Genomic DNA, 19795 nt, shown 5'->3' with positions numbered 1-19795 from the left:
CTGCCCACTCACCCAAGGTCTCAACTTTGGTGTCATCCTCAAATCCACCCGTGTACTTACTCCACATCTGTCGCCAAGTCTTTTCTACTTTCAGGACATCTCTCGTATATGTCTACTTCTCTGCATTTATACGACTTTTCCTCAATTATGTTTCGGCTATCGCAATAGCCTTGTAGTTAGTCTTCCTGCCTCCTCTGTCCCCACTCCATCCCATTTTCTACCCAGTGGCCAAACTGATCTTAAAGCATAGGTCTGACCGTGTTACTTCCCTCTCCACTATTTAACAAAGTCTAGTACCTCCCTATTACCTCCAGGATCAAATAATAAAAAAAAAATCTCCTGTTTGGCTTTTAAAACCTTTCACAGCCTGACCTCTTCCTACTTCTCCAGCCTTCTTAGACTTTACTCCCCTCCATGTCCCCTGTGATCCAGTAACCCTGGCTGTTCCTGGTATACGTCCCCAGGCCTGGAATGCTCTACTTCCATTTCACCTCCTCTTCCTCTTTACCTCCAACTCTTCCTCTTCCTCTTCATTTGCCTTCTTTCCTTCCAGACTTAACTTAAATTCCACTTTCCTCAAGAGGCCTTTTTTGGGTGCCCTGCCTAGTACTAGTGCCTTTTTTCTGGGATTCTCTCTCGTTTACAGTGTCTGTATCTTGTATGTACATAGTGTCTTTTGCCTATGCCATTACAATGTGTTCTTGAGAAAAAATGTTTGCTGGTTGATTATAGATGGAAACATTCTCTTTTTTGGTGTTTGTTAAATTCAGAATTAAAAAATTTTTTTAAAGCATTTATCCATCCAAATTTGTACCCAAGGATTCTGTCGAGGACTATCTCTTCTCCCTCTGCACGAGGATTCTTAGCCCGATGTTCACACACATACACTCTCTCAGCCAAGGAGTTGGTTGATCAATTTCAGGGTACTTGTGATGTGGATGGGAAACAAAAACTACATTTTTATTTTCATTAACCTCTCATTGAAATTTAGCATTTTCTTTTGTTATGGGCATAAGGCAACAAACACATCTAAGGCAGGGATGGGGAACCTGCAGCCTCAATTTTACATGTCCTCTACATGTACTCTAGGTCCTCAAGTGTGGCCCTTTGACCGAATCCAAACTTCATAGAACAAAACTCCTTAATAAATAATAATGTTTTTTTATTAGTAGTGTTAGTATTATTATAAATAATCCCATTACATTAATAAAAGGGTTTGTTCTGTGAAGTTTAGATTTAGTCAAAGGGCCACACTTGAGGACCTAGAGGGTCACATGTAGCCTTAAGGCCACAGGTTCCCCACCTCTGGTCTAAGGAATCCATGTTCTAAAAAAAGTTGAGTTCCCCCCCCCCCCACCCCATCTGTTTTATGCTCTCTCTCTGGGAATGCCCTATGGTTTAGAATCAGACCCTAATCTCAAAAGCATAAAAATTTGGAGTACAGAGGGATAGCACAGGTACTTCTTTCTTAGTCACAACAAATTATTTCATTATGACAAATAATTCATTCCTATCAGCAGTTCCTGCCAGCCAAACTACTTCTACCAATGTCTCCTTAAAGAGTTTCTTTGGTCACAGAGAGGCTTAAGTGAAATGAGGGTACATAGGACAACAAGAGGTTAAATGGCTTGTAAAAAAAACCCGATCACATAGATAGTATGTATCAGAGACAAGACTTGAGCCCAGGTAATACTCTGTTGACAATGCTTGGTACCCATATGGAAAGAAGGGGCATGAAAGATGGCATCTGGCAAAGTGGTAGGAAGCTGGGTTGGTCTCATGATGAAGATCAAGGTCTGTCTGAACAGCACATAGCACATGTAGAAAATCAAACAAACAAACCCTTGCCTTGGATAGAGGCCCTCTGGAGGATTCACAGGAGGTTATGCACAAAAAAAATCTCCCAAGGTGCAGAGGGCATGGATGGGTTGGAGAGGGATGAATGGGGTAGAATTAAACCTGCCCTAATCATCAACAGTATTATAAGAATCCCACAAATTAAAGAACACACAACACACTTTAGTCTGGAAATTTAAAAACTCATACTGAAATTTAAATCAAAGTCATGATCATGACCAGCTAGATTAGGTTAATTCCTAATATCCTTTCCTAGAATTCTTGTAGGATCTCGTGAGCTTTCTTAACATATTCATACAGTTTTTTTTTCCAACAGAGAGAACAAAATTTGGAGAAAGGCTAGATTAATTTCTTCCCTGTTTTAGGAAATGATGCATAGAATGGTATTATCATAAACGTCAATCCTGTGGGTACAACTACGTATTTTATTCCTTTTTCTTTCTCCACATTTCTAAGCCGTGTCGATTACGTTTTCAAAATCTCACCCATCTTGAATCTTTCCTTTTTTTCTCTCAACCCTGGACTACCGCAACAGCAAATAATAGGTCTTTCATAGATTTCTTTTTTCAATCCAAATGAATTCCTAAATGGTTTTCCTCTCTTCCAAAGTTTCCTCGCAGGCTCTGCCAGATCTCACCTTCCTAGAGGAATAGCGGAGGGAAAGCAAGTCTTTAAGGGAACATAATTAGAGACAGAAGAAAGAAGGTTCCTTGACATCAGTTTTTATAGAATTAGAAGATGTGGGCAGTGCTCAAGGCTTGGCAGACTTTTTTTTTTCTTTTAAACACGTTTACGTTAGCATGTACACGGTTTTTTTTTTTTTTCCCCGTAGAGAAGATGTAACAGCCAATTGTTAGCATAAACGAGGAAGAATGAGGAGTAAGGCAAGGGGGATGGGGAGGGGTCAAGCAATGAGGAAACAGTGGCGAGGCAAGGCGTGCAGGATGCAAAGGCAAATGCAGCCTGCAAAACCGAATGCGGTATGCATGCAAATACTCCAACCACTTTCTTTTTCTGGAGCTGCATTAACTGCAGCGGGTGTGGGACTAGGAGGGAAACGTAGATACGTGGGTGTTAAGCGAAAGGGGCCTCAGATGCTACGAGATTCCCAAATTATAAACGTAAACATTCATCTTCTAATTGCAAATAATTAGGAAGCGAAGGCTGTGCCACGTGTCGGACCGTCATCCTTTTCACAGGCCTTAGTGTGGAGCACACTCTGTATCGCCGGCGGCGGGGCCAGAAGCTCGAGCCTTATTTGGGGGGGGAGAGGGATTAAAAAAAAAAGGTCTCCCCCCCCCGCCCATCCTGTTCTGTGCAGCAGCAGCCCAGGCCCACGCACAGCGCGCCTCCATAGCTGCAGCTCCCGCCGCCCACAGCGCCCACCCCTCCCGCCTCCCCACTCGGAAGTGACGCAATGGGTCCCCCCTCCCCCCTCCGCTAGATCCGCTGCTGCTTTTGCTGCTGCTGCTGCTGCTGCGGACCGAGCTGCTTGTAGGTGGCCGCGGCGGCGGCGGCAGCGGCAGCCGAGGGAAAATGGCGGACGGTGTGGATCACATAGACATTTACGCGGATGTGGGCGAGGAGTTCAACCAGGTACGTGCGGCCCACCCCCTCCCCCCGAGGCCCGCGCGGCCGAAGCGGGCTGCGCGCAGGCCAGCGGGGCCGGGCCCGCCCGCTGTGGGGGCTGCACCTTGGCCAGCTTCTCGGGCCGCCCCGCTCCCGGCCTCCCTCTCCCGCTCTCTGCCCACCCTTCCCTTCTCCCCGCGTCGCCCTCTAGGCTTGCTCGGCTCCGGCTCCTCCTTCCCCACCTCCCCATTGTGGGCGACGGCCGGGTCCCGGTGCTTCCCGCCTCGGCGTAGGCCCCGAGCGGCGGCGGCTGCTGCGGCGGCGGGGCCGGGCCTCGTGTGCGCCGGGGGCGGGGGCAGGGGCTGGACGGCCGTGGCCCGCCCTCCTGCCCGGCTCGGCCTTGAGGGGGGACCAGCTCCTCTCCCGCCCCGGCACCCGCTTCCTCTCCCCTCGCCTCATGGAAGCCTCCGTTTCGCGGCCCTTTGTGCCCTCCTCGCGCCTCGCTCTCCCCAGAACCCGCCTGCTGCTTGGGCCGCGGGCCGCTCCGTCAGCGCCGCCTCCCCAGGCCCCGAGGCCTGGCCGCCGCCGCCGCCGAGCTGGGGCCTGGCCAGGGAGGTGGAGGCGGCGGCCTCCGGGCGGGAATGCCTTCTTCACACCTGAAGGACCGGGCGCGCCAATCGGACGCAGAGTGAAAAGAGAGCCTCTGCATCTCCCTCGATATACACCCCAACGTAACGCCGTAATTCGAAATTAAAATGTCCACCCCGACCTCCCGGGGTCTGAATGCACCGCGTCCATTGACGCCGCTCGGTCCTGGGAGGCTTTGTGGTCGCCAATCCCCACCACCCCGCTTCGGACCCGGGTTCTTCCAGCGTTGGAGTGGCGGGTGGGCGCCCCCCTGGAGGAGAGGGGGGGCGGGGAGCATTTACTTAAAAAAATACTCATTTTATTTCATTTTCTTGCGCATTTATTAAGCGCCTGCCCCGGATCCGCGGGCTTTGTGGCTTAGCGCGGGGGTGGCGGAATACAAAGAAAGGCCGAGGGGGGCGGGGGGAGGTTCCTGGCCTCGAGGGGGGACCCGCAATCCCCCCCGGCCCCGAGTCTCGGGAAGAACCGAGATTCTGATTCCGAGGGTTGGACATTCTTTTGCAAAACGTCTGTCCTTGCTGTTGGTGCGGGGAGCCGGGAGGATGCCCCCGGTAAGGAAGCGCCCACTTCGGGGACTGCCCAGGGTCTCTCTCCGCTTAGGCTCGGAGCTCCTGGGGGGAGGGGGCCGTCTTTTGCCTCTAGTGCCCGGCTTCATAAATGCTTATTGAAGGAAATACCCCCAAAGGGGGCTAAACCCAGCCCCTGCCCTCGAGGAGCTTGCGGTCTAAACGGGAGATACCACGCAAACACTGTGAGCAGACGAGATGCAGGCAGAGCATCGCCCGGGAAGGCCCTGGCCAGTTTAGGCTGGAGGGGCCCGGGAAGCTTCAGTAGAAGGTGGGGCTTTAGATGAGACTGGGCAGAAGCCAGGAGGGAGAGGGGGTGCTTTACTTCGTGACACTTGTTGGGGGTGGGGGTGGGGGTGTTTGTTTTTTTTTTAAAGTCTTCCTTTGGAAATAGGTGGGATTTTAGTTGAAATTTAGAAGAAGCTATGAAGTAGATGCTGTGTTTTGTTCAATAACCCATATTAAGATGAGGATTTTTGATTTGTTTCTTTTAAAAAAATATATTTTTTTTGGTGGAAGATGGGATTTTAATTGGAACTTCAAAGAAGCCAGGAGGTGGATTCAATGTGTTTTGCTCAATAGCACATGTTTGGGGGTGGTGGTGGGTTTTTTATTTGTTTTGTTTTTGTTTTTTAAAGAAAGGTTTGTTTAGAAGGTGGGATTTCAGTTGAAACTTAGAAGCCAGGAGATGGATAATGTATTTTGTTCCATAGCACTTAATTGGGGAAGGGGGTAGGAGCTTGGATTTTTGGGAGGTGGGGGTGTTTTTTTTTCCTTGGATATTTTTTTAAGGATTTCTCGTAGAAGGTGGGGTTTTAGTTGAAATTCGGAAGAAGCCAGGAGTTGTATAATGTATTTTGCTCGATAACTTGTATTGGGGGAGGGAGGTTGTCGTTGAGGGTGGTTGCTTTTAATCCCAAACTCCAAAGAAATTTCATACCTGATGGGTTTGTTTTTTTTCTCTCCCTGGGAAAAAGGAACTTTATAAACTTTCACCCTTCCGTGTTTGCTGATTTCTTTTTTTCTTAATCTGGATGATTGATTGTGTTAATTGACACAAATCAATTTGTTTTTCCTTAAAGATTTATTTTTTGTGTACCTTGTGGTAGTGTTCCAGGAAAGACAAAAATCACCACGTGTTCCTATTTTAAGCTTCAAAAAATGTTTCAAATATTAAGCTGTAAAGCGCCTTAAGACGAAAAATATTTTAGCTATTTGTGGTTTGTATTTCAAGCACATACTCAAAGTTTGTACCAGTTAAGTGTCTTTAAGCTGTTAGTAAGAATACAGCTTTCTAGTACCACAAAAAATAGGATGCCAAAGCTTTTTTGGATCCTCTAATTCTTTTTACATGCACACAAACGTAATGATTTTAAAAATGTGTAATATTAATATGGCAAGTTGTCCTTAAAGGTTATGCCAACTAAATGTCTGTGAACTATTAATAAGAATATAATATTTGAGTACCATAAAAAAATAGGATACCAAACTTTTTTGGGGGAGGGAATACTCTATTTCAAGGGTTCTTAACCTTTTTTTGTGTCATAGACTCCATTGATGTTTGTAGTGTTTCTATTAAAAGTTTGTTGTACTTACGGTTATGCCACTTAAATGTCTTTAAATTTTTAGCGAGTACACAACATTGGAGTATCATATAAAAATAGAATACCAAAGCTTTTTGGGGGGGGGAACCTATAGTTCTTTTTACTTGCATATTTGCAGTGTTTATATTGCAAATCCATTCTGCTTAAAGCTTATGCCAAGTGTCTCTAAACTATTCTTAGGAAGGGAAGAAAATTTGAAACTCAAGAACATGTAGAACTAAGTGTTGTAAAAATTAAAAAAAAATCTAATTAAAAAATAAGCTATTAATAAGAATACACCATCTTTTAAGTACCACACAAAAACTACCTGTGAAAGCTTTTTTTTTTTTTTTTTTTTTTTAGGATTTTAGATGCACAACTACTACTAGCAGACAGTTTCTTCCAAAAGAGCAATGTTCTGTATTTTCTGAGTCCTGGGTATACTTTAGGACTGGAGGCCAGGATGAATATAATCTTTATTCACTTTTCCTTACAGGAGTTTCTGTCCTTGGCTTTGAGCTCCCTCCCCACAGAGGAGCTATACTTGGGGCATCATTTAGTGGCCAAGTCTTTTGTCAGTTTTCTTCACTTCTCAGAAATACTTCAAGGCTGTTGCAGACTTGATCCTGGAGGGATGTTTCCTTTGTTTGTAATGCCAGTTGGTACTGTAATTATGTTCATTATCTTCCTGCAGCCTGGGTGAGAGAAATTTCATGGGTTTCATTGACTACTTTTACAGACAACTTTTTTTTTTGATTCAGAATTTTTTTTTAACATCTACCAGATAGCCTACATTCAAATGACTTTACTAATGTCATTTTTAGAGATTCAAAATGATGAAATCAGATGGTACTGTTTTTGTTTGTAGTTTGGTTAAATGATAGCCTTGATTTTATAATCTGGATGTCACTGACCTCTGCTATTTTTACCCCCTCCTCCCCTTTCTGTGTGCTTCTGTACGTTTAAAGTGTATAGTGTTTGAATGTACAGAGAGATAATTCTGTATTTGCTATATAATTATATTCTGTTAAAATTTAAGTGAACTTTTACATATATTTAAAAGATGAATAATCGCGCATATATTAGAAGTTAAGCTAGATAGTTTCTTATTAATATAATGTACTTTGGGTGTAGGATGAAGAGAATTCCTTCACTGACCAGATGAATTTAAGAGTAGTGAGGAAAGATGGGGGTAGGGGGAGGGAAGCACAAGGGACCCTGCTGTTTTGTTTTGTAGAAATCCTTAAAAAAAAATCCAAGGAAAAAAAAACACCCCCACCTCCCAAAAACCCAAGCTCCTACCCCCTTCCCCAATTAAGTGCTATGGAACAAAATACATTATCCATCTCCTGGCTTCTAAGTTTCAACTGAAATCCCACCTTCTAAACAAACCTTTCTTTAAAAAACAAAAACAAAAACACCCTTGGTGTTTTTAATTGGAGGTTCCTAGGTTCCACCAAATTGGAAACAGTTACTCTTTTGAAGGCAATCGTTTGGACTTTTCTTTTTTCGAGGCAAGTACATCCTCTGCCCCCACCCCCCTCCACCATACACATGCACTGTGTTTGGTTTCGGGAAGAGAACAGCATTAGAATCCTAGCTGCTAAAGCAGTTTCAGTCCATGCCAGGATTTATACTTACTTATTTTTAATTTTATAATTGAGCATCTTGACTCAATTCTTCTTCCTCAACTACGTAAAAATCAACCCTGGTAGATGTGTGACATCTTGATGTTATGTGTAGTATGGAGTCACAGGATCATAGACTTGGAGTTGGAAAAGACCTTGGAGATCAGAGTCCAACACCCTCATTTTACAGAGGAGGAAGCTAAAGCACAGAAAAGTCGACAAATATTAAGTGTCTCAAGTAGGATTTGAACCTGGATCTTCTGACTTCAATAGGTTCTAATGTGAAACTAGTTTCTTTTTGTTTGTTTACATGGGACTGTCTGAGTTCTGTGATCTTAGGGCCCCAACTTCCAGCTTTAAAAAGAAAATCATCATTTAGCTAGTGATTAGACAAATTATCTTCCTCACTTTTATTTTACAATGTGGGACTACTTTGCATCTTCCATTTACCCAACAGCTCATGTTATTTGTTTAGCTGACGGAAGTTAAGGAAGTTTTCTATTATGTTTTTAAACTATTACTGTTCTTCAGTTAAATTGCTTGTTCTTAATATTTTTATTGCATGATATAAATTTATTCTTGCTGAGCTTATTGTTCCTAGAAGATAAAATGAGGATTTCAGCTCAATTTATAAGAATGACAATGTTACTTGGGCTAAGGTTTATGCATTGAAAACTGTCTAGGAGAGCTTGTACACAAAAACTGTTACTAATTCTTTCCTGTTCGTGTACTTAATTTTTTTTTTCAAAGTATATCTCTATCATTGCTGATTTGTCTAGTTTTTTTCTGGCAAATTTTTAGTAACAGACTCATTACTTCTTGCCATTAAGTTGGTATGTTTGCAGTGATTAAAAATGGATTTCAGTTTTTCTAGTGAGAGCATAGTTGGGAAGGTAAAAGTCATAATGTATTCTAAAGCTAAATACAAATGATTCTTTTACTGAATATTTTAAGTTATCCATCCTGTCATGTGTTTTAGGGGATAAAGAACAGTGTACCCCTAGTATAGTAGAAGAGCACTATACCAGAAGACCTGGGTTCAAGCTCTGGCTTCACCATTTATTTAGAAGTAGTATGACCTTGGGCAAGTTACTAAATCTCTCTGAGCCTGGTTTTCCCATCTCTAACCAAACTCATAGGATTGATCAGATGAGAACTGGCTAGAACTTGCTTTTAACTATAAAATGTCATATAAATGTTAGCTATTAAAATAATTCTTTCTAATCTAGTGACTACATTAAGTTCTTTTACTTTAGAATTTCCTGATTTTCCTTTTCTTAATTAAAAATTTTTTTTTAGCTGAAGGTCAGTTATAGTAGTTTGTATGTCCTTGGGACAGTTGGTTTGTGGGTGGCTGAATGAAAGATCAGAGAAAAATAGAAGAGCGAGCATTAACCAGAGTGGCAGGACCACCAAGAATAGTGTTGGATTGTACAACCCCTACCTTGGCTCTGTATGGCTCTATATGTAAAATTACATTACTTTTTGCTGACTGTAATGGATGAACTGTCCACAAAAGCAATATCCCATGGAAACTTGTATGTGATATTTTACATTTTATTTTCTAAAGGGTTTCCGCTAACTTTGCATTGTGTAGATCTACCAGTATAGGAACAAATCTTGTTAGATCTTGCAGAGTGTACACTTGTCTTATCAGTGATTTGTAGTGCTTTAATAAATTTTCCGGTCTTTACACATTAGCATCAAGTATGGAAGAGTAGAAAAATGCACTTGATTCTTACTAGCAACGAAATAATAGCTTAAATTTATAGTTGGTGCTTCTATGTCAGTTTCCATTTATATACAAAGGCATTTAAGATGGGCCAGTATTTTATTGTCTGAATCCTTTATTAGAGAACAGAAATGGTGATATTTGCTTGTTTTTGAATGTCACAAAATATTCTTAAAGGATAATAATTAGAAATAAGACCTGTTGAGTAGTAGAGCCTTGTCACTTTTTATTTGGAAAAACTTTTGTGTTATTTTTAAACTAAGTTTTAGGGCTCATTTTGTACCCAGGAGTAAGTTTACAGTTTTTTTGAGTGTGAATGTAAGCTTTTCTGAAACGGCATTCATCAAGATGGTAATAGAAAGTTGGATACTATAGATGTTTGGGTAGGTGGTACGGGCTGACCTTAAGATTGACAAAATTGACGCTATAGTAGGGCATATGCTTTGAGTTCTTTTCCAGTAATGGTGATAAATTTGTTCACATTCATCCGTATTTTCTCAACGAATCCAAGTGACATACATTTGTGAAACAGCTGGCCATGGCTAGGAGTACAATCTATGGCTTTGGAACAAAATGAAGCTCTAGCTACATGGAGATCAAACCCAGGACCGTGGTCTCATTAGCGTCATGCTTCATCCAATTGGAAGCAGTACAACTACCAGACAAAATGGCTGATCCTAGTATTGGTAGAACCATATCAATATGGAAGGATGGGTTGGTGTCAACATAGAAATTCAAGGATGGACAAAAATAGTAAGTGGCTTGTAAAATACCAGGTTAGTGTAGAATGTGGTTTTGTTTACAAATTGCTGTTTACTCATTGTTACTTTTTTCATAGACAATGATTACTTATGAAAGAGAAGTGGCTTGGCATGTTAATCTATTTTTTTGTAAGTGAAAGTATTAACATAAATATCTTTATTTTTACCCCTGCTATTAACTATTGCATTCTTTTTTACTCTCCCTTAGACCTATGTTGTGGTTATACTTTCTGCAGAGGAGGATGGGGACACAACTTCTTTTGAATAATAATAATTCTGCTTGCTGTTAAGAGCCGGATTGCAAGAGAGTTTAAAGTGCCCTCAACCTCTTATGATCTGAAAATGAAGGTTCGAACTTGTGACCCACTTTCCTGTTCCATGTGTGGAACCCTTGTGCTGCAACTACAAAATGGGAAGCTTCAGCTCGTGCTGAAACTTCAAAACAAAATTCCCACAAATTTTGTTATTACTATAGATAAAAATATGAGCATGTTATTTTGTTTATTTACAAGTTATCAGCATAGCAGAAATATAGACTTTATTGGGGTGGTCTTTTTGTTATGCTACTGTACAAGCAAAATAAAATTGTGACATCATTCAGTGATTTAGGGTCTTAGTTTCTGCCACTTTATTCTCTGGATGCCATTGAGCTCAGAGGATCCTTATTAGGGATTTATAGGTATGCCCCATAAATGTAGAAACTACATAAAATTCCTATTTATCAGTTAACTGATTTGGTATATTAACATAAAGATTAACTTGACACTTTGTTGTGCATAATATATTCTGCATTAAAGATAAAATCCTATTATAATGACATTACAGTGACATTTCTGAATGACATTTCCATGTTTTGGGAGACCCATATTAGCAGTGTTTTGTTGATTTGGCTACCACTGTACCAAAAGTTTCTCTGGGAGTTTTTCATGTAGCTGTGTGTTCTAGAACTGGTAACTATATGTGCTTTTCTCAGAGTAGTTTTCACTGTAGGAGAATAGTGAAAAAGTTAGCTGTGTCTTCAGATCTTTACAGCTCTCTTGTTCAGCATTTGTCTTTTAATCTCCTCTGATTTCTTGCCATCTCAAAAAATGCATCTGACTGCCACAAAAACAAAAATACATAAACTCTAGCATCTTAGAGGAAGGAAGGGGTGAGGAAAAATGGGCATTTATGGTACTTTATTTCCATTTCAGTGAGGTTGATTACTTATAGTGAGTGCCAGAGGTTAGCTAGCACTTACTGCAAGTCCCTTTCAAATACAGAATTATTGGTGGCATTTTTTTCTTTATTCCCCCTCTGTAAGAACATGTTTGCCCTTTCCCCATGATTTTCAGTACTAAAATTATTTTTTTCCTACCTTTCTTCACTTGAAAAATATGAAGGAACAAGACTAGACTATGGTTTCTTCCAACTCAGAATTTTTTTCCTGCCTCTGGTAGATGAACCCCAAGTACTCAGTAAACAGGTTACTCTGTGGCCTTAAACCACTACTGTAGTCTATGTTCACAACTCCTCTTTTGCCACTTCAGTGAGAGAGAGAGAGATCAATTCTCTATTGACTGGGAAATGAGTCTTATAGTGGCACATTCATAACCATTTGTTTAATCTGTGGCAATTGTGACAGAATTTTACTTATACTTCATGTTTACTTTCTCCAGTTTTTCATCTACTACTACATTTTAAATCATTTTCTTTCCAATTTTTCCACATCTCTTCCCTTCCCTTCCTTTCTTTTGTAGAAGTCAGCAATTTCATAAAGAGCTAAGAGACTGAATTTGAGCAGCAAAGGAAATTATTTAGAACATTAAGGAGGGTTTGAAAAAAGCTGTGAGTTCTGGATCTTAGTGATGTATGAGGTTGCAATTGTTGGGTTTTCCCTTTCAATGTATTGTTTCAAATGTTAAATTAGCTTATCTGTTTTGTATTCATGTGTTGCGACTTTTTAGACTATGATTGTACCAAAATTTTATTTTTGTATTTTATTGTTTTCATGTCAAATTTTTCCAGAGGAACTTATCTCCAATTTTATAATAGAAGTCAATGGGAAAATAAGATTGATTATACAGAACTTTGCTTTACAGGCATCTTTCATGAATACATCTATATTCCATAAAGTTGAGGTAACATTTGTATTGAGAAATTTGGATCCTTGACTGTCTTCTGTGAGATTAAAAAAAAATACAATATCCTTGTATTTCAACCTTTTTTAGTAGTATTCTGAGTATTATGTAATCTAGAGCATTGTTTCTGTGTCTCAGGAAGCTGAATATGGTGGGCATGATCAGATAGATTTGTATGATGATGTCATCTCCCCATCTGCAAATAATGGAGATGCCCCAGAGGATCGCGATTACATGGATGCCCTTCCACCATCTGTTGGCGATGATGTGGGTAAAGGATCAGCACCAAATGTTGTCTATACATATACTGGAAAGAGAATTGCATTGTACATTGGAAATCTTACATGGGTAAGTACTTGCTACACCAGCTATTTATTGATTCTGAATTTGTGTCATTCAAATTTTCTTGCAATTTCTTAGTTTTTTAAAAATACAAATGTGAAATTACTTAAATTTTTTTCCCTGCTTTTTGTTCGTGAATAGAGTGGTGGGGGAAGGAGTAGAGAGATATTACTGCTATACATGATAAAAGCTTATAAATTCAGACTCCCACTAATTTGTGATAATTAAACCTGAGCCAGAGGAGACTTCATGTAAGTGCAGGTCAAGGAATTTTGAGTATGTGTGTGTTTTTTTTTTTAATTAAAAGATGAAGCAATTACCTTTTTACTCCTCTCATATCTTCTTAATTTACCTCAAATACTCCGTTCCTACTCTGAAAAATCCACTTCATTTCTTAGGATTTGGAACTTTAGAGGAAGGGAAAGGGTATGATATTTTTTTGGCTTTCTGATTTCAAAGTATATTTTAAAATCAGGCCGAGAGGCTTTGATTTCTAGTTCTTTATTGATTGGAATATTGTCATTATACACTAGTGACATAGGTTTTGCTGCCAAATTTGGATGTTCTCTGGGATTCTGATAAACATGTTTAAAAGGGATGTTTTTAAATAATAAAACTACATTTCATTTTCTTAAGTGCAACTGGGTATCGTAGAAGAGACTTAACTAAAGGCAGGTTCTTGGGATGTTTTAATTAGAAATATTGTATTGGTATGTATTTCTATAAAACTGCATTTCGTTTTAAAAATATTCCACTTAGTTTTTATTAATTTGGATTCACCTTATTGTACTTTAAGGATACGAAAAAAATGTTTCATAAGATAATTCATTTGTTTCATAAAACATTTTTGTTGATAAACCAAATTGTGTGCTGTGCCTTTTAAATAAGCTTTATATTTTCCAGGTCTGAAAATGTATAATTATGGAACTTTATGACCGAAAGTGATTTAGGACATCATCTAGTCTAGTCATCTGATGAGGAAACAGGTCCAGACACGTTGAATGTTTTGCCCAAGATTAGTTAGTGGAAGCATCAGGATTAGAATACTGTTTTCTTCCCACTTCCTTCCTCATATCTGATTACTTTCATTTTAGAAATTCCATGTAGGTTCAAATAAGCCATACCTCTAATTTTTTTCTTTTTTAAAAGGAAAAATATAGATATGTGTACTTAAGTGAATAGCTTTATCTCATTGATATGATTACTCCCTCTATTTGTGCAAATTATAGCCCACCCTTGCTTTCTCATTTTGGGTGACTTCTGTTCAGGTCCTTTAAATCCACTATATGGGTCCATCCAGTGCTCTGGAGACCTTCCACCTAGATGCTTTATATCAAGTGGGTAGCATTGCCTCCACTCAGATTATCAGTCTGTATTTGTCTTTTATTATATGACTGGCCCAACTCTTTTGCTAGTTACAATTCTTTAAATAACTGTATTCTGCTTTGTGCATTCTATTTGTCATGGTAGTTTGCTCTTGCCTATCTATACCCACTGTAAATCTCTCAGTTGTCCTTTGGGTGACCTGCAATTTCGATTTGTCTGAGATTGTAGCATTTATTCCATGATTGTCAATGTTGCTGTAATGTTGGTGTTAAAAATTGTGCGATTAATATTTTGAGGAGAAATTTAGGGTAATTGAAAGTTACCTGGTTTTGTAGTTCATTCCAGCTTGTGTTCTTTCTGTTCAGTTCTGGGCCCAGTTAATTGTCCATCTGTGTTGGCCACCCAGAATGTATGTTTGTGGACCAGTTCTGTGGCTATCTGGATAACAGGCATTATTAATCCACTTTTCTTTCTATGTGGGTAGTTAGGACTAGGGATCTCATTTAGGAATCTCTGAAATGTCCTGTACAATGTCCTCTAATAGCACCTAGAGCATTCTCACTATCCAAAGGGAACCCTTCTTCAAAATCGATTCTGTGGTAGATAGATTCCATGACATGAATAAATATTTGCATTTGATTCTGTGCTTTATATTTATAATTAGATGATTATAACTGTTAGATCTTAAAAAAAGAAAACAGGAATCTTAAATTTGCCACATTTTAGTGAATATAAAGATGTGGTCTGCTATAGAATATAATTTGCAAAAGCTTTCCTGTTTCTGTCTAGTTTCTCACACCTTGATATATGTTTGGAATGTCATAAAAAATGTTTTAAGACATGAATAGTCATATAAGTCAGGAGTTATTGATATGCTCAGGATTTTTGTAGTGATAGTAGTAGTAATGTTTGATTCCCCCGTCCCCAAAGCTGTAAAGTCTTCCAATATTGAAGATATTTTCAGATCATACCTAATTGTGATCATAATTGTGCCACTTTTTTTTATACTTCCTCTGTGCATACTTCATCTGATCCAGCTTCTTTTTTGTTTTCTCGAGTTCCATCTTTTTTCCCCCAAGGATTATAATGGAATCAATATATGGTATTTCCATTGTTACTGATGGAATAAGAAATTTCTTACAGGAATTGTGACAGATCTTTTTCAATTTTCATCAGTTTGTTCTTCCAGTTTTATCCTTAACTGCATTTGGAATGATTGATTTGGCTTATTTGGGTCTCAAATCAAACTTTCTGTAAAATCCTTTTTCCTTTCAACACTTAGTGTTTTATGAAGTGTTCCAGCTTATACTGTTCCATCATCTTCCTTCAAAAGATTTTTACAAATGAGGTTGTTCTAAATTGATGTTATCCTCGACAGCCATTCTCTTCTTGTCAAGGAGGTCGTGTGTTAAACTTTCATTTATGTCTTTTTTTGCTTTTATGTTATATTCATTTCTGAATATAATCCCAAGCCATTGAGTCTTCCCTTGTAACAAAGATAATGACTGAAAAAAACCCAATTCAATGAAACTAATGGATACTTATGCTACATATGACAAGAGGTGCAGTGTTTTATACCCATAGTTTTTTGCCTTTCCAAAAAGGGGGTGGGGGAAGATATATTTAAGGACATCAGCTGATAATGGGGGAATTGCTGTCTAGGCTTTTGGTCTCCTCATTTTTCACGTTTGTTTACACATTGATTAATCTTTTGTAGGAAATAGTGATAGTCTGGGTCAGTGTCTGTTTCCTTATCCATTTTCACTTTTTCAGCCTCAGCAGTTTATTTAAATACATCAACTTGAAATTTTTTTTCCGTTATGTGCCATGTGTTCTCATTTTTATTTGAAATTTTAATCATTAGTCTAAAATGTTAATAGTCTGGATATATAGATAGCTAGGTGGCACAGTGGATAGAGTCCCTGGCCTGGAGTCAGGAAGACTTACCTTCCTGAGTTCAAGTCTGGCCTCAGATATTTCCTAGCTGTGTGGCCCTGGCTAAGTCACTTAACCCTCTTTGCCTCAGTTTCCTCATCTGTAAAATGAGCTGGAGAAGGAAATGGTAAACCACTTCTGTATCTTTGCCAAGAAAATCCCAAACGGAGTCATGAAGAGTCTTGACACAATTGAAACAATTGAACAACAAAATACAGATAGCCAATTTGAAGTGAGCCTCAGGTTAATCATTTGTTTTCTCTCTGTTAAGATAGAATTTTTTTTTTGTGCTATTTAATGCTGACCATGTCTTTTACCTCCTGACCCTTGAAATAGGTGCATGTTATATAGGCATGAGGCTTTGATATGACCTAATAGGTACTATCATTTCGTGTTCCTTGGTCCTATCTTCTACCATTTTTACCTTCTTTCTCTGTGGTCCACCTTTGTATCAAAGTGTGTGTTGATGTAATTTTTAAAAATAATATTTTTCCTTAATTACATGTAAAAACAATTTTTAATTTTTGAGTTCCAAATTTTATCCCTCCTTTCCTCCCTTCCCCCCTCCCTTAGATAGTAAGTAATCTGACACAGGTTATTCATATGCAGTCATGTAAAACATTTCCATATTAGTCATTTTGTGGAAGAAAACTTGAAAAGGAAGGAAGAGGAAAAAAAAGAGTATGCTTAGGTTTGTCAGTTTTTTCTGGCAAATTGTTCAGTCCTAGATTAGTCCTAAATTCTTTCCTTATCCATAGATTTGAGAGGTAAACTATTATATGCTCCCATAATTTGCTTACGGTAACACCCTTTATATCTAAATCGTGTACTTGTATCAGTATAATTTTGAGTATCTTTTTGAATTTTTCATAGAATTTTTTTTACTCCTCTTCTGATGGTTCATAAGCTATAATTTTAACTTCATAGTAGGGTTTTTGTTCAGCACTGCAGCATGAGATGGCCTAGTGTCTCGTGAAATGATACTTCTTGTCTTTAGCTACATAGCAAAGCCACATCGTTTAGTTGCCTCTCCAAACTGAACCTGTGAGCAATCTTTTCAGCCTATTTTTTCATTATATTTTTAGCAAGAATGTCAAGATTAATATTCAATTCTTTCAGTTTTGTAGACATATTTAATATATGATTTCATATTTAGAATCTCTTACTGTTGATAGGCTGTCTGAAAACTGATTGTTAGCATCCACTGCCCTCTTTCTCTGTCACTGCACAGGAGCTCTAGTACATTTACGTTTCATAGGTTGCTGTCGATGAAGAATCTATTAATTGCTTATTGGCGCAAAATCTCTGCTTAGCTGGGATGGTCCTTAAAAAACAGAGATGATGTGTCTGTAGGATTGTACTCAAAGGCTATATGCTTTGGGGGCAAGGGGAAACTTGTATAATCTGTATTTTAACCAATTAGGAAAGAGGATGTTTAAAAATGATACTGCTTGTGTGGCTTGTCCCACACAACTAATATGTATAAAACATAGCATTGTTGACAGTAGTATCGTATTTGTCAGTCTGTTTACCATGTAATGTAGAGCTTATGCTATTCTAAAAAATTGTGTTTATTTGCAATTTCTCATTCTTGTCCTTTAGTTCACTAATATTTGTGAAATACATGAAGAGAAACAATTTCATGTGGTAAAAGAATAATATCAGTGTAAATATTTATTTTTACATAAAGTTTTAGAATACTCTTTACAACAAGCAGTGGAACTTTGAATATATTTTTGTGGCTGAATTTTAAATTTAATGTCTTGCAGTGGACAACTGATGAAGATTTAACTGAAGCAGTCCATTCTTTGGGAGTAAATGATATTTTGGAGATTAAGTTTTTTGAAAACCGTGCTAATGGCCAGTCAAAGGGGTAAGAATTTTTTTGGCCTTTTTCCTGCTATAGTATTAATGATATTTCATTGAGCTAGTGATGTTAATACTGAATCATATTGACAAGTAAGTGAAGTATTGTAAATAAGCCAAAAACATTTATTAAGCACCAACTATGTACTCTAAATACAATGAAAAAAATGAAACAGAAACCTGATTTTGAGGATCCTATGGTTTTTCTGTGTATATCTTTGTTAATTGTGAAATGGTAAAGATGTCTTTTGAATATCACTTAAAAAAAGCCCACAGAAACCTCGTTCTCTACTAATAGACTCGTCTCACGGTAGGAGAGTAAACATGGGTTTGTGATTATTATTCTCTTGGTCACACTATCCTGCATTAAAAAGGCTCAAGTTTTTTTCCATGCCTTTGCATATTCCCCTTTGAGGTACCTTGTATTTTAGCCTTTCAACACCTTCACAATTGTCATCTCTATCAAGGATTTCCTATACTTACACTTGGTCTAATACAGCTACTTTTTTTTTTTGTTGTTTTCTTCAGTGTCATTCTTACTCTAAGCAGTTTCAAGGGTCAATTTTTTAAATGATTTGAGTTTTCATTTTCTGTTTCACTCTCACCAAAGGTACCAAGGAATGGTATAGAAACTCCTTCACTGGGGAGTACTTGCCAAGTATGTACTTGTGTGGGGAAAAGCATAGCATTCAATTAAATTCCCTCCAAATATTTGAGTATTGGGTGTGTAAAACTTGGTGTGAGGTACTGGAGGTGCCTAGATGAAGACAAGGGCCATGCTTCTCATGAAGCTTACATTGTAGTATAGTAATGGGGCGGGGAGAGAGAGAGAGAGAAAGAGAGAGAGAGAGAGAGAGAGAGAGAGAGAGAGTGTGTGTGTGTGTGTGTGTGTGTGTGTGTGTAACAAGACTACAAAAAAGAACATAGGTCCATAAGAGAAGACTTCCCTTTATTCTTCTAGACCAGACAGCTACATTCCTACTACCTTTCCCTAACCTTTTACAGTTTTCTACTTCATTACTGCCTGTTCTTTAACAAATCCTTGTAGTTCAACTTCTAACCACTATAATAAAACTAGTTATCAATGACCTAACTGTCAAACTCTATGGTCTTTTTTAGTCCTTATCTTCCTTGGCTTCTCTGCACCTTTTGATACTATTGAACATCTTGTCCCGTTAGGTATTCTTTCTTTGGCTTCAGAGATAATATACCACTCCTCCTCCTACTTCTTAAATGAGATGTTTTGTTTCCATTGCTCATTCATCTTAACACTCTGTCCTTGGCCATCTTCTCCCTCTCCATATTTCTTGGCAATGTTTTCACCTCTGATTCTTCCTTTTCACCTTTCTTCTGCAGTGAATCACCAACTATTTCAGATTTGTGTCACATCCATCCTCTCTTCTAATTGCCGTTCTACTATTGATCCTTATTGTTACCTGCCTTCCAACATCATGCCACTGTGATTTCTTCCCCTTACCAATTCATCAGACAAAATCATGTGAACCTTTATGAAGCATCCACCACGTGCCAGTCACTGTGCTGGGTGCTGAGGATATCAGTACAAAAATGAGAGTGTTAGTGCCTACCTGCAGGAACTCTACTATTTTTGCTATACTTTTCATGTGATAAATTACTGTGCTTTTTGATATTTCATGTAAAAACAACATAAGAAAAAATGTGAGAAAACTGTCATTTTAAGTACAAAATATTCTGAAATGTGATAAAATTTTATTTTTTATGGTCTCTTTTCTATAAAGGAACATCTGATTTATCTTCAAAAGCTATGAGAAAACAGGATTAATACCTAAATTTATACTTCATAAGCAGCTTTTTGCAAAATGAAAATGTACCTTGGTGTAGTG

General features: G+C 38.7%; 1 protein-coding gene across 4 annotated transcripts in view; it reads left to right on the top strand.

Moving 5' to 3' along the window:
* The first annotated feature begins 3313 nt into the window (after positions 1-3313).
* Positions 3314-19795, top strand: part of CPSF6 (cleavage and polyadenylation specific factor 6) — a 34904-nt gene continuing 18422 nt past the window's right edge. For all 4 annotated transcript variants that reach the window (XM_036759741.1, XM_036759740.1, XM_036759739.1 and 1 more), the window contains exons 1-3: positions 3314-3453; positions 12603-12812; positions 17837-17940. In XM_036759741.1, coding sequence (XP_036615636.1) covers positions 3394-3453; positions 12603-12812; positions 17837-17940 — 374 coding nt within the window. In that variant the 5' untranslated portion in view covers positions 3314-3393. The remainder of the gene's footprint in view (positions 3454-12602; positions 12813-17836; positions 17941-19795) is intronic.

This window comes from Trichosurus vulpecula, chromosome 5 (assembly GCF_011100635.1).
Source record: "Trichosurus vulpecula isolate mTriVul1 chromosome 5, mTriVul1.pri, whole genome shotgun sequence".
In the NCBI taxonomy this organism is placed as follows: domain Eukaryota; kingdom Metazoa; phylum Chordata; class Mammalia; order Diprotodontia; family Phalangeridae; genus Trichosurus; species Trichosurus vulpecula.
Note: the sequence above shows the minus strand (reverse complement) of the source record. Positions and strands in the feature narration are given on the sequence as shown.